The 15,993-nt window shown below is 34.1% G+C and overlaps 1 protein-coding gene across 1 annotated transcript in view; it reads left to right on the forward strand.

Annotated features, from left to right (window-relative positions):
• Positions 1-15,993, forward strand: part of LRRIQ3 (leucine rich repeats and IQ motif containing 3) — a 172,502-nt gene that overhangs the window by 35,741 nt on the left and 120,768 nt on the right. The window contains exon 4 of the mRNA XM_003830588.5: positions 6,990-7,123. Within this exon, the coding sequence (XP_003830636.1) occupies positions 6,990-7,123 (134 nt within the window). The remainder of the gene's footprint in view (positions 1-6,989; positions 7,124-15,993) is intronic.

Consider the following 15,993-nt stretch of genomic DNA (forward strand, 5'->3'; position numbering starts at 1 on the left):
ACCCTTCCCAGCCTCTAGTATCCTCTGTTCTACATTTTACTTCTATGAGATCAAATATTCTTATGGAAAATATTCACAAATAAAATAGAAAAAGATAAACTTTATGGACTAGATCGTAGAACTAAAAACATGGAAGTAGGAAAGATAAAAATTATATAAGTACAATAGGCATTTAGAATGTCAAATTAATTGGGAAATTGTTTTGCATCATTTTATACAATGTGACTAGCATATAGTTTTAGAATTAGTTTTTAAACAACTCTTACTGTCGACATGCAAAACACTGTCATCCATATGAGTCATAATTATAAAAGTCCTTAATATTCTTTTGCATGTCTCACTCTATTTCGTTCCAGGATTAGTAATAGCCCGTTTCATTTCAGGCACGTAGTATAGAATTTCTATTATTCTACCAATCATTTTATTGATTGTTGATAGTTTTTTGCCTAAGCATCTTTTGTTCTTTGCTAAGCCTTTACTATAATTCCTTTGATTGGATTGAAAACATTTGTAGTGATTATCTTTTATAGTTAATTTGTTGATTTCATAATTTTACATTATATTAGTTTGGATAAATTAATTAGTACATGTCTCTTTTTAGATAAAATTTTGTAAGTATCAAATATAATAATGTATGTAGAAGTCCCTTATAAACCCTAAAACACTATATCATTTTAAGTATTGCTATAAAACTGTTGAAAGATAACATTGTTTGCATGCTTAAAACCTCACAACAACCCAGTGAGTTGTACCATCGTTATCTCCATTTTACAAATGATGAAAACATGAGACAGATAGGTTATTTACCCTATAATACACAGCTAGCAAGTGGTAGAACTAGGATTTAAACAAATGTAGTTTTTCTTCAGAGCCGTCACTTCTTTAATGGAGGGAATGCATTATTATTATTATTATTATTTTACAAAGAGGATTCCTTCATCTTCAGACATCAAATGGTTTATGGCATTTGTAAAATTTTGCAGGGTCTTTATTGTTACTTTTCAAGATCATTGTTTTATGACATCAGAAAGCTTAAGTATTGTCTGGAGTTTACTTGTTCTCTGGAAGGGACACTCATACTACCCAGAGCTGATGAATATTCTGTTTATTTCTTTAATGAGAAGGAATTTTTCATGACTCAGTGAGAAGCAGGACTCTGATGTAAACTGCAATATGAGCTTAATGTTTCTCTACTGATGAGAACTGCTTCTGACCAGGGCTACTTGGTTCTAATCATCTAAATTCCATCCTGTATTCTTTCTGCTTCTCCAACACTTCTACCCCCATCCCCTTGCCACCACTTATGCACTTTTACATCATTACACTCAACCCCTTTAATCCTAAACCACAGGTGGCATCATGAGCACAAATGTAATTAACAAAGAAACATATAGATTTGTGGAAATCACATCTATACTAGAAACTAGTAAAAGATAATATTCTTACAAAATATTATTAGCTCTGGATAATTCTAGACATAGCAAAGACTTTTTGTCGGATACGATGAAGGTGAGACTGCTATGGTCTAAATGTGGCCAGTCTAAAATTTACATGCTAAAATCTAATCTCCAATATGATGGTATTTGGAGGTGGAGACTTTTGGAGGTGATTAGGTCATGAGGGTAGAACCCTCATAAATAGGATTCGTGTTCTTTGTAAAGAGGCCCCAGAGAGATCCGTCCCCTTTCCATTACGTGAGGACACAGTGGGAAGGTACCATCTATGGACCAGGAAATGGGCCTTAATCCAACACTAAAACTGCCAGTAGCTTTATCTTGGACTTCCCAGCCTCCAGAACTGATAGAAATAAGTTTCTGTTGTTTATAAGCTACTCAGACTATGTATTTTGTTGTAGCTACCCAGATGGACTAAGACATAACTGAATCAAAAGAAGAAACTAAGGCAGCCTGACTTTAAGCTATTCTTCCTGAAAAATGTTATAAAATCACAGGAACTAGAGGAAATTCTGCAAAACCCTCTATGTTTTCAGGGTGACGATAGAACAAGTGACAGGATCCATTACTACAGAATAGGTTTCATGGAGATATTCAAGTACAGTCAGGGTTACAGTAAATATCAAATGGTATATGATAGGACTCGTGTGAGAGCAGTTAGGAGCTTCAGAAAAGAACTTAGACTCAGCCACATAACTGAAATAGTTGATAAGCTAAATAAAAAATTCAATATGAGAAACTGACCTTTGACAGAGTGGCTTCACCAAAATGAGAATAAATACATAAAGTTATGAGAAACAATGTAGACATTCATGTAATATTTATAAATAGGATGGAATTACGGTAGAGAAAATTAAAGCAAATAAAGGAGAAGCAATAATCAAGGAAATAATGGATAAAACACCATGAATCTGAGTACTGGGAAAAATTCTGTGAGCAAAGTACATATATTTTCTTTAAAAATCTTTGAAGTTCAATTCTCTAATCACAGGAAAAAATGCAGAAGTATTTATATTTCTGATGAATTTTTTGAATGTAAGAAATCACTAGGCAAATAGAAGTGTTGGCATGAGTGAAGAGCCTGTGAGGCAGAGTGGAAAGCATTTGCAAAGGCACAGAGGTATTGATAGAGCTTGGCACATGCAAGTGACAACAAGTAGTTTCGTGTTCTTGGAGTTTAGAGGATATGTTTGGGCATGTCAAATGATGCTGGAGACAAAAACGGGATTAAAATAGCAAAGGGTGTTATATGTAATACTAAGGAGACAGGACTTTATCTTGCAAGATCTTGGGGAAACATTTCAGGCATTTATATGACCTGATTTTTATTCTAGAAAAATCATCCTGTATTCTGTAATTTTGGAGTGGAGGGAAATTGAATATAGGGGAATTAGGAGTCTATTATAATAGTTGAGGTATAGTGTATAAGGAACAGATTGAAGGGCTATTTGATAGAATTTAGTGATTTATTGAATGGAAAAAGGTGCGAGAGAAAGAAGAATATGGGTTTATTACTTGGTTGACACGACGAAGAATCGTTTTTATGACTATATAGATAATACAATATGAGTGTGGATTGATTCAAGTTAAGGAGATAATTATTTATAGTTTTGACATGAAAGTAAATAAATGGAATTGGAAGTTTATTTTATATGCCTGTAATTTAAGAAAGAATGTCTGACAGGAGATTACAGCTATGTGGATAATCTAGGTATGTGAGGCAGTAAGATATAACAAGGAAGGTGATCACTTGAGAAGAGTTAGCCAAGAAAGATGAAAAAGAATGAAAATCTAAGTTAAATCAAATGTTTAAATGTTTGCAGAAGAAAATGAACCAGCAAAACAGACTAAGAAAAGTTTAAAAGGGAGAAAAAGAGTGTGATGTCTTTGTAGCCATGCAAAATAATTGAGTTACAAGAATAAATTGATTGACATTGTTAAGTCATGCTTGGAGGCCAACGATGATGATTACTTAGTATTTTAACAGTCAATTGATAATCAAATGCCAGTTATAGACCAGATATCTCAGTTAGTCCAGATATGTAGGATGAAGAGTTGTTAAATTTGGTGAGCTTATATGGAGAAGATACACCAATGATTGCGTTAAAGAATAATTTGTCAGCTAAAAACATCAGGATTAATAAATAGAGACCTTATTCAAAAAGCTGATTGCACGTGAGGGAAAGGAACTATTGCAATAGGCAGAGTGGGATTATTACAATGTGGAGAATGTTCTGACCATAAGATCTGCAAAAGTCATAATGGTTAGGCAAAATAATTTCTCATATATAAGGAGGAATAAACAAGACTATAAATAAATGAATGTGGGGAAGTGGAATGAAGAAAAGTGGTATGGTCTGACCTTAGAGCACAGACTGTTTTACCCTGAGAAAAACCTATTCTTAAGAGGGGCTGTTAAAGGGAGACTGTGTGCTGGCTGGGGCTGATGGTGGGCCAAAGTTCAGGGGCCCAGGGGAAGGAAATAATCTCAACTAGAGTTGGGCTAACAAATATTTTATTCCAATTGATTGGTGGGGACAAAACCTTTCAGCTAATTGTTAAAGAAGGGAAGAATGGGAATTTGGAAGGTCTGTGTCAGGTCTTGTTATAAACAAACAAGAAAGGCATCCAAGAGTATTATTTAAGTCAGTCATAAAGAGCAGGGTGCTTCTTTACAGTAAGCCATTTCCTGAAACAAAGGACTGAGGAGATTTCTTAACTTTCACTGTTTTCCAAGAACACAGGGGTCAGGTAAAACTCAACATTGTCGAGAGTGACAAATGAATTATTTCACACGACACAGGATAATATTGTATAAAGACACTGAATGCAGATCAACATCAAGAAAGTCTTCTTGGGGGAAGGAACTGAGTCTCCCAAAGACTAAAATTGTGAGACAAATCATTGAAAAAGGCAGTTCAAGAAATACAGATGGCAAAAAGCATTTAAGTTTGATTATCAGGTAATTCTATGTAGGATAAATGGAGATGAGATTAAGGAGCTAGGATGGGACTAGATCAAGAAGGACTTAGTGTGGCAAACCAAGACATTTGTAATTTGTCTTTCATTGGCAAGCCAATAAATATATTAATCTAGAATGTCATATGATAAGATTTGCATTTTGGAATGCTCAATCTAGCAATAGTGCATTTTATGGTTTGGAGAAAGTGGGGGAACAGGAATTAATGAAGATATAAGTTAGGAGAATTTTAGTAAGTTACGGAAGTGGTGTTAAAGACATAGGAAAAGCAATGGCAGAAAATAGAAGAAAAAGAGAGGTAAGACTGATATTTGGGATGTTGAATGTACTGCATCTAGTAACATTTGCATGCCAGGAAGCATAAAAAAAGAGAGAACCTAGGATGGTTCCAGGGTTTCTGGTTTAGGCAACTGTGGGCAGTGGTACCATTTACTAAGGTAGTGTATATGAGAAAGCAGGTTGGGAAAGAAGATTCATATTTGGGAAAGTTGTATTTAGTTAGATATCAGTTTGACTATATTGTTACGTAGCTCAGAAGAGAGGTCAGGCCTAAACATAGAAATCTGCGAGTCTGTAGCACAAAAGTGAGTGTTCAAGCTATGAACTTAGAAGTGGTCATTTGGAGGATGTGTAGAGATTAAAAAGCAACATGGAGAAAATTCTTTCAATGTAACAATGAAGTGATAAACATGGTATATATAGTTTTTTTTTGAAGTGCAGAAGTAAACAAGATTTAGAGGAAAACTGAAAGAAGTGTAGTACAGAATCTAAGGCAAGTGTTTCAAGGAGGGAATGTCCAATGTTAACTCTAAAAAAGTGCCCTTGGATGATAGGGATAGAAACCAGTGGAATGAGATATAGAAAAAAAAAAAAAGAAAGTGGGAGAAACAAACGTGGAATTCTGTTTCTAGATTTTGGGCTCTTAATGAAAGTTAGATATAAAGGATTGAGAGTTAGGATTTAAGGATAGGTAAAGTTATATCATCTTTATATATGAACAGATAGTGCTAGCAGAGGGAGAGCCTTAGAAAATAGATATGAGACTCATAATAGAGTGCCAATCTTAGACAAAAAAAGTGTTACTTCTTGTTTTAAGTTTGAGTAGAAGGCACTTCTACTCAGTATAGATAGGAATATAGTTAAATTTACAGAGAATGGAGGGGAGTTAATTGATGGAGTTCAGACTTGATGGCTCTAGTTTCTCTGTGAAAAAAGAAGCAGAGTGTTTAGGAAGCTCCAGGGAATGGACTGGAAGAGTATTGAATAGTGTCAAAGGTTTTCAGTAGCTAATGTTGGGAATAGAATAAAGACAGAGCCAAGGAAATAAGTTTATAATTAGCAATGAGTGTTTGAAAGTATAAATCGGAAGCAGCACTAATCTGCAAGGTGTTGTGATTTTTTTTTTGTTTCCTGTAAACTTTTTTATTGAGTGTATATGCGGAAAAGGTGTATGTTTTAAGTGTAATAGGGTTGATAATCTTCAGAAGAGGTGCTTCATGAACAATGCAATTGTCAGTATTTTTAATGCATTATCTTACATTCAAAACATAAACAGTGACCTTATTTCTAACCAGTCAAGTTGTCAATGAAATATACTGAGCCTACGATCTCAAATCTAAAAATTTTCAGGAAAGGAGATCTTTCTCAAAGCCAATACAGGTTCTTTTCCAAGATAATTTGCTGTGTTCCAATAAAAGTGTCCAACATTCTAGTTAAGCTACAACAAAATTTTTAACTACTATACATTATTTTATGAATCAAAGTATATCAATTTTCTTTATGGGGGCTGACAGAGTATTTGCAGTTTCATTGGACACCTGTTTGTGCCACTACCATTTAGAGAGCAGAATGATTATGGTTAAAATTTTATACATATATTATCAGATTGGGAAAATAATCTTTAATGGAAAAAGTTATCATCAAGAATCTTATGTTTTGTGTAGAGAATTGAAATTACTTGATGCTACTAATTATTGTTCTTTTACTCTAATAATAAAAATGTATTTATTATTTTTATTACTCAGTTTCATTGCTATAAAGAAATACCTGAGGCTGGGTAATTTATAAAGAAAAGAGGTTTATTTTGGCTCATGGTTCTATAGGGTATATAGGAAGTATGGTGCTGGCATCTGCTTCTGGTAAGGGCCTCAGGAAACCTACAATCATGGTGGAAGGTGAATGGGAGGCAGGCAAGTCACATGGTGAGAGAGGGAGCAGGAGACAGAAGGGGTGGTCCCACAACCAGATCTCATGTGAACTATATGAGCAAGAAGTCACTCATCATCAAAGGGATGACACTAAGCCATTCAGGAGGGAACAGCCGCCATGATCCAATACCTCCCACAAGCCCCTATCTCTAACATTGGGGATTGCATTTCAACATAAGATTTGGAGGGCACAAACATCCAACCATATCATAATTTAACTATAATGCCTGTAAGACCTTGTGAACATTTTGTTAGTTTATTTAAACCAATAGATTACCAAATTTAAAATATCTTTTGAAAATACTTTCATGAAAGATAAAAATTATTAATTATATTTTCTTTATACAGGGAACAACCTATGAAGAGGAAATTAATAATATTAAACATATTACTTCAAAAATTAATGCAATTCTGGCTCATAATTCACCAGTTTTGATTGTTCAAAGATGGATACGTGGTTTCTTAGTTAGAAAAAATTTGAGGTATGTTTTGTTTTCTTTACCATTTGAATATTGAAATAAGAAGGTGAAGAAATAAATGATAAGAAGTCAATTCTCCAATAATTTGCATTTTTGTATTCTCTATCATTAAAATGGTATAGTCTGTTTAACCTAACTTTAAGAAAAATACCACAGACTCTATAGTAATATAATATTTAACATAATCAACATTTGATATTTTATTTTTTCTTTTCAACTTACCATATAAATACAAATGTAAGCCATGGATTATATAATGGGATACAATAGAATATAAAACATGGAACATACATGGAAGATTTTATATTTTGTTTAGATGCGAATACAATTTTGCTGTCACATCTGCTACCACATCAATCTATATTGTCCTTTATTTAGTTGTCTTTTCCTCTTTTCTTGTTTCTTACATTCCTTTGCAGTAGCTAAGCTTTGCAAATAAATGGAAACCTTTTTGCTAGAATTTCTCAACATTGTACCTGCAGAGATATGATAGGATACTCTGTCATCAATTTATAGTATTGGTCATACCAAATGTCAAACATATGAAAAACTAAATGAAAACATTCATATAGCTTATTCTAATTGGTAAAGTTCAGAAGATAGAAATGAAATTTGGCCCTGAAATATAGATAGGATTGACGTAGATCTGGAATAAGAAAACAGACATTTGTTGATAAAGCAAGATTAGGAAGTTTCACTGAAATGAGATTCAACATTCTGTGGTAAGATAGACACAATGAGATGCAATGCCTTCCAGCACAAGCCAATATATGCTAAATCATAGGTGGCAATAGTCCTGATAAAGAGAAACAAGTATGAGGAATAAGTAGTGAAACTGACCATAAATACAGTGCCTCCAACTTCTGAGGAAGTGGTTCCACATAATTTTCCACACTGAGGTCAAAATATGAGAGAACATAATCTCACATTGGAGACAAGTCAAATTACCTGAGTAAAGGAGGTGCAAAAGAATCAATCAGGCAGTTGCTGAAAAGTGCATACTTATTTAAAATATTAATTCTGTCTTTATTTTGCATTGGAATTTAATGTGCTCTTTATATTAAATACAGATCTAATTAAAGGGTCTTGTTTTTAGTTTATTCCGCAGGGATTTTTTTCTCTGGTAGAATGAAGGTTCTCACTGACGCTCATGTAACATGAGATTAAAACTTTGTTCATGGGAACAATCTTTAAAAACTAAGCATGTATGAATAGAGAGTTTTGCAGGAAGAGATTTCAGTAATAATATATGGCAGGGTTCAAGACAAGATGATTTGTATTTTCTCTCTCTTTAAAGCTCTGTTCCATTAGTTCCATTACTTATCTATGCTGGGCTTGAATTTCTTTATCTGTAAAATTGTAAAGAACAGGGGATAAAAAAAGTTCTTATTTCTATTTGTGGGAATTGAGATGATCAATATAATGCTCTTAGCACCTGACAAAAGTAGATATTACATTTTTTTTTTTTTTTTTTTTTTTTTGAGAAGGAGTCTCGCTCTGTCGCCCAGGCTGCAGTGCAGTGGCGCGATCTCGGCTCGCTGCAACCTCTGACTTCCAGGTTCACGCCATTCTCCTGCCTCAGCCTCCCGAGTAGCTGGGACTACAGGCACCCGCCGCCACGCCCGGCTAATTTTTTATATTTTTAGTAGAGACGGGGTTCCACCGTGTTAGCCAGGATGGTCTCAATCTCCTGACCTCGTGATCCGCACGCCTTGGCCCCCCAAAGTGCTGGGATTACAAGCGTGAACTACCGCGCCCAGCCTTAAAAATTTAATTATCATTGTTGTTGTTATATTTAGTGCTCTCTGTGTTATTTGGCCCCATGGGAAATTTTCCTTGGATTTCTTGCTCCCTTCCAGCATGCAGACAGTAATCTTTCAAAAATACAAATTTAATCATTTTATTCACCAAGTTAAAGTCCTCCAGTGGCTTTCTATTTGTTTAGGACAAATGTTTGGGATATTGCCTCTTTGATGTGTTTCACATACTTTTATTATCACAAGCTCTTACCATACCGTATTATAGTCGTCTCTATAGTTACCTGTATCTCCAGATTTACTATAAACTCTATGAGACTGTATCTCTGTTTTCCACTCTGTATCTTTAATATGTAACAGAATGCCTGACACATGTTAGGTGCTCAAAAATACTTTCTGAATTGATTAATACATCAGCAAATGGAGAGACAGTGGGAGCTGAAATCAGATCTGGATTCATGCATGGAAAGGTGAAAGTAAGAATTAGGAAATATGAAGAGCTCCCCTGAGAGGCAACTATAGATTCCCACAACCTAGGGTCCGAGTGATTAGTCTTCTTGTGTCTCTATTTCTAGGCATGAGAAATGTCTCCTGACACCCAAATATTTTGTACTTCGAAATTTTTAAGTTTAAGTACTTGAAATATATATGGCCAAAATTTATAAAATTATTATGATTAATGCTATTATCTTTTAGAGTGGTAGTATTTCTAGTACGAGTGATACAATATAAGGAAAGTATACTTTTATTGTTAGAATGAAATGTTGTAATTAGATTGATAGCCTCCTAAACCTACGTAAAGGCAGCTATACTGAGATCATGGGGAGGATTATTGGTTGTCTTGATGGGTTGTAAAAAAAAAAAGAATGGAAAAAAATATAGGAAACAAACATTTATTGAATGTGCAATATATGTAAAGCACCATGTTAGGTACATTAATCCATTATATTATTTAATAAAACAGAGCTTTTGAGTCTTTCTGTATTTTCTGTTTTACAGATGAAACATTAAGAGTTTAAACTTGGTGGGGAGGCTAAGATATGAATCAATATTAGAAAGCCATTTTGTGTTGGTCATTTGTGGTCAGTTATGAAAAGATGAAACCGCATGTAAATAAATATCAGGTTCCGGTATTAACACATTCCAAATTCCATGCTCCTTTTACTTTTCTAACAACACCCCTGAAGTCAGCTTTTCCAAACAGCTCTAGTCCTTTCAGTAAGGAATGGTATTTGGAAAGTAAGATCTAGAAACTAGATGTATTCATTGCTATTGGGGTGTCATTATTCCTAGCCCATTTTAGCAGACAGAATATGGATTATTCTTTCCATCATAATTTCATGTTAACACCCCAAATGTTAATCCAACACAGAGGGTTAGTCACTGCTTTCATTCAACATTATATTTCCCTTCGAATTTTGGTTGCCAACATTATTAATTTTACTCATTAGCTTAATCCTACAATATACACAAAATAGTTTCATAATCGCTACTACACACTACTATCAACAATGTATTTAATACAATTCAAGATTTGTTGCAGGATTTTTTTAATGATTAGACTGGAGATATATTGTTGAAATAGTTTGTTGAATAGTTACTCATATTCATTTATCATAGTGATGGTAGTTCTTTTTCTACTGATTTTCTTTTTAATTTTAAAATATTTCTTATTTTAGTCTATTTCACTTAGGAAATTTTTTGTTGTTTTCATTTATAATTATAATCCTTCTGGTTTAGTCTTTATATATAAAATTAGTTTTTAAATATTGATTTTTTTCTCATTTCTATCACTGCATTTCTAAATTTTCTCTTACATGTCTTATATAATTTTCTTGCTATCTTTTTGTTCATTTTGAAATAATAGGTGTAATTTTATTTTTATTTTTTATAAGGTTCACTTTCTGGCCTGCTTCCATTGTCTACAATGATATTGTTATGCTCTTTATTTTCTTCTTATTATAATTCTGTAAAGGACGAGATAGTGATTTTTCTGCATTGCTGTTTCTATAAAATTAGTTTTTCTGAACTTTAAGGAAAAGCTTTTCTTATTTTAGTATTTAAAACTACTCCTATTGTGTTTGTGTAGCATCCACAGTATCGTGGTTCTCTTTCTGCTGTCTCTGGCTGTGGTTTCTATTACCTCCCTGTTAATGTGGATATTTTGCTCTCTCTTTTCACTGTTTTTCTCTGCTACTCAATTACTATTATTTTCCCAGGAAATTCTCCTCACTTTGGGCTTTGACCTGTAAGAGAGTTTTGGCTGGTTAGTTTTGGGGGTTTAGAGTCCCGGAATGCTTCAGATCCTTTAGATCTTACCATAGACTTTTTATTTATTGTATTCACACACTAATGCCCATCCCCCCACCACGGATTTAGCTTCTGTTCTATTTATTTTGTTTCTATCCATCAAATGCCTCATTACTTTTGTCTGTTTACTCCTGAATAATTGCTAACACAGCAGTGGGCTCACAATTGTCTATGATTTTTCCCCATTCATTCACATTTTAGATTTCCTGAGGATACCTTGTCACATAGTACTGTTGTAGATATTTAAAAAATTTTGCCTTCTAGTTGTTATGTTTGTTTCTATGAAGGAATCTGGAGAAATTAGAAAACTATGCCACTGCCATAACTATTATCCCACAGTGCCTTTAAAAAGTAGTGTTTACATGTTAAAAGCATCATTCAGGCTGAGGTGGGCAGATCACGAGGTCAAGAGATCGAGAGCATTCTGGCCAACATGGTGAAACCCCGTCTCTACTAAAAATACAAAAATTAGCTGAGCATGGTGGTGCATACCTGTAGTCCCAGCTACTCAGGAGGCTGAGGCAGGAGAATTGCTTGAACCCAGGAGGCGGAGGTTGTAGTGAGCCGAGATCGCGCCACTGCACTCCAGCCTGGTGACAGAGCAAGACTCCATCTAAAAAAAAAAAAAAAAAAAAAAAAAAAAGCATCATTCAATAACTATTTCTGGCAAACTAAATTTCTGTGACTTTCACATTTTAGGTGATATTTATTAAATAAATATTTATTTCTTAAAACATATAAGGTGGAGAGAAATGAAATATCCTGTAGTCATATCATGAGAGGTATGATTAGGGGAACTTGGATATATAAGTATCAGAAGAGTAAATTTAAGGCAATTCAAATAGTTGACCTCAAATTGTTGAATATTTTCTGTAAGTAAAATAGATAAAAGAATCAGGTATTGTGAGTGAAAGTTTTAGAAAGACAAATTTCAGCTTATTTTCCAGGAAAAATGTTTAACTCTGATTGTCTGATTGTATGGTTGCAAATTTCTTTTTGCAGGTAATGTTAATGTAGGAACCATCTAAATGCTAGGGCTATAATAAACTAGGTTTTAGCAGAAGCGAGAAAAGTCTAAGATACTTAGACTGCGTTTTCCAGTAAATATGATTAAAATACATTAATATACATATTGGAAAATAATAGCAAAATAGTACGTTATCTTATCCAATGGGGAGCAAGATAAGGAGGCCCATAATCATCACTATATATTACAATTTCCTGAAGCTTTAGTAAATTTGATAATTAAAAAAGAAGAAATAATATATTTGTATGTTTTACTTATTCAATTCAGTTCTATGTAAGAGGGATCCCCAATATCTTGGCTTAAACTAGGCAGAAGTTTTGTTTTTTATGTGAGAAGAGTCTGTGGTTCAAGAAGTCCAGGCCTGTGATACTGCACAAAATCAAGGATCCAACCTTCCTCTAACTTTTCAATCTACCTTTCTAATTTGTGTGTTTTATCTTCAAGGTCATTTATGGTCAAAATGGCTGCCAGAGTTCCAATCTTTACATCTGATTTTATGCTGGAAGACAGGCAATACTGAATGGCAGAAAGGGGCACATCTCCTGATTATAACAGCAATTTTAATCACCCTTATCGGATATACTGCATTTCCCTTTTCCTACATTTCGTTAGCCAGAATTCCCCTTTCCTACATTTCCTTGGCCAGAATTTAGTTGTATGGGTACACTGGCAGCTAAGAAATAGGGTCTTTTATCTGATCACTTTGTCACCTGTATGAAATTTGGCTACTGTTATAAGGATTAAAAAGAGAATTGGAATTGAGTGGCAGTTTCTGCCACAGAATATTTGAAAGCAAAAGACAAAATAATAACTATTGCCTAGCAGCTACAAATGCATGTATGAACAAAAGAGAGAGGCTAGAATATCAAGAATCTAAGCATCTGTCTCATGAAGATAGAAAAATAGCAGAAGTTATACCCAAACAGAGTAAAGGGGAATAAGAAAAGTAGTATCAGAAATGAATGAAATGGAATACAAATATACAATAAACATGAGAAAATGCACATGAAAAAATTAATATATTTAAGAATACATTATTTGTGGAGAGAAATTGGTAGTACTCCAGCAAGACTGATAAAGCAAAGAGTAATTACCAACGTAAAGAATTTAAAAAGGCACATTGCTGTGAGTCTACAGATATTAAAGAGAATAAGAACAACTTTATATCAAAAATTACAATTTTTTATGTGATATGAAAAAATTCTGTGAAGAAACACAATTTTCAAGCTGACAAAGGAAGAAATAAAAATACTAAATAGTTGTACATACATTAAAAAATTGAACACATTCTTGAAGTGCTTTTCACAAAGAGACATTGAGCCTGGATGAATTTACTGATGAGTTATTCTATACATGTAAGGAAAATATAATGCCATCTTACATAAATTTCCCAGAGAGTAAAAGAAAACACTTTACACATTATTTTGAGAGATCAACAAAACCTTAATATCAAAATCTTACAAAGACGTTACAAGAAAGAAAATTTCAGGTCAGTGTCATGAATACAGATGTAAAAATCATGAATACAATATTAGAAAATTAGATCCAATGATATAGAAAAAATAATACCTTATAACCAATATAATTTATTCCAGGAATACAAGGTTAGTTTAACATTAGAAAATCACTTATATTAACAGACTAAAAGAGGAAAATAACACCATGGGCATTCCTCCCTTTTGCCTGGAACCATGTTGACTAAAATGTGTGCCTATTATAAGCCAATTGTGTCCTCACTTGGCATGGTTTCAAGGTAACAAAGATTTGATCTTATTTAATCTCTTCTCACATGTGGTAGACAGAATTCCTAGGTGACCCACATGGCTTTAGTTCCCTGGTGTTACTCGCATGATCATGTTATGTTGCAGGACAAATGATATTACGCAGATGTAATTAAAATGACTTACTAATCAGTTGACCTTAGGAGAGATTATCTAGATGGATCTAACGTTATCTCACAAGTACTTTAAAAACAGAATTTTCACTGAATAACTGAACAAGTGAAGGTTCCTCAAGGAAAGCTCCATGCTTCTTCCCCCACAACAACCCTATGCATCTCTTTATCTGTGTCTTTTATAATTACAACATCCTTGAGGCCCAAGGACTGGCCTAACCACAACCATAACTACTGCCACCCATGTATGCCATGTGGAGGCCTAAGGACCAGCATGTCTAGCCCACCACTGCCACAACTGGTGACTGAGGACTGGCCTGACTGGTGTCTCTGTCACCAGCAAAGTCTTGCTACAGCCTCTACCAGCAACCGCAGCCTCAGGCACTGAAGAACTCACAGATACTTCTGATGCTAATTATGGTCAAATAAATTATACTGAGACTACTCCACTACACCCACCAGATTCAAAGTCAAAGCATCCTATCCAACCAACACTGTAGATGCATCTATAACAAAAAGTACTTCCCTACAAAATTTGGAAAAAGCAACTGTTAACACCAGATGTACAGATGTCAATGTAAGGACACAAGAAACATGAAAAAGCAGGAAACATAATGCCTCCAAAGAAACAATAAATCTCTATAAACAGATTCCAAAGGAAAAAATATATTTGAAATGGCTGAAAAATTTTTTTAATGATTTTAAAGGAACTCAATGAGATATAAAGGAACACAGTTAAACAATACAAAGATATCAGAAAAGCAATTCATGACTTGTTGAATGAGAAATTTAAAGTGACCAAATTCTCACATTTTGAAAGACCCAGAAGGAGAAGAGATGGACAAAGATGAAGAAAACCTATTTAATGAAATAATAGCTGAAAACATCTTAAGTCTTGCAAAACATATAGACCCACATACAGAAAGCTTAAAAGTCCTCAAAAAGATTCAACCCCAAAAGGTCGTCTCAATGGCACGTTATAGTTAAACTGACAAAAGACAAAAGCAGAGAGAATGATAGAGACAGCAAGAGAAAGGCCTCAAGTCACATATAAGGAAATCCCCCTCAGACTAACAGTTAAAACTGTATCCAAAACATGTTTTTATCAATAATGCATGCCTTTTAAATTAAATTTTTAAGATTTCTGACACTTTCACTTTATTTTATGGACATTGTGTTGATATTGGAAAGCTCTCCTGAAATGATTAGCATTTTGACATAAAATCATTATTCTCTACTATGATTGTCAGGGTAGCAACCTATGTTATCAAATATCAAATTAATTGGGTTTGAAAAATACCTTAAAATGTTTTTATTTATCATGAGTTAGAATCTTTCATGGTTGACCAAAGAAAAAGAGTAGATAAAAAGAGAAAAATGTATTTATTTCATATGGAGTTTTTTTAGAATGTTCTTGTTGCCTAGAAAATTTTAGAGATTAAGTGTACCAAATTAAGTTTGCTTTTTAATTTTTCTTGTTCATAGGCAATTCTTTTCTTTTGATGCAGAGTCTTACCTGTAGTCCAGGATGGACTGCAGTGGTGTTATCTAAGCTCACTGCAACCTCCACCTTCCTGGGCTCAAGCGATTCTTCCACCTCAGCCTCCCGAGTGGCTGGGACCACAGGCATGCGTTGCCATGCCTGGCTCATTTTTGTATTTTTTATAGAGATGGAGTTTTGCAATGTTGCCCAGGCTGGTCTCCAACTCCTGGGCTCAAGCAATCTGCCTGCCTTGTCCTCCTAAAGTGCTGGGATTACAAGTATGAGCCGCCTTGGCGGACCAATCATAGGGAACTCTTATAAAGACTATTTTATTTATTATAAAACAATATTAACTATTTAGGTCTAATCAACTATCCTACCTACTGTGAATTTTTTGGTGTT

The sequence above is a fragment of the Pan paniscus genome, chromosome 1 (genome assembly GCF_029289425.2).
Source record: "Pan paniscus chromosome 1, NHGRI_mPanPan1-v2.0_pri, whole genome shotgun sequence".
Classification (NCBI taxonomy): domain Eukaryota; kingdom Metazoa; phylum Chordata; class Mammalia; order Primates; family Hominidae; genus Pan; species Pan paniscus.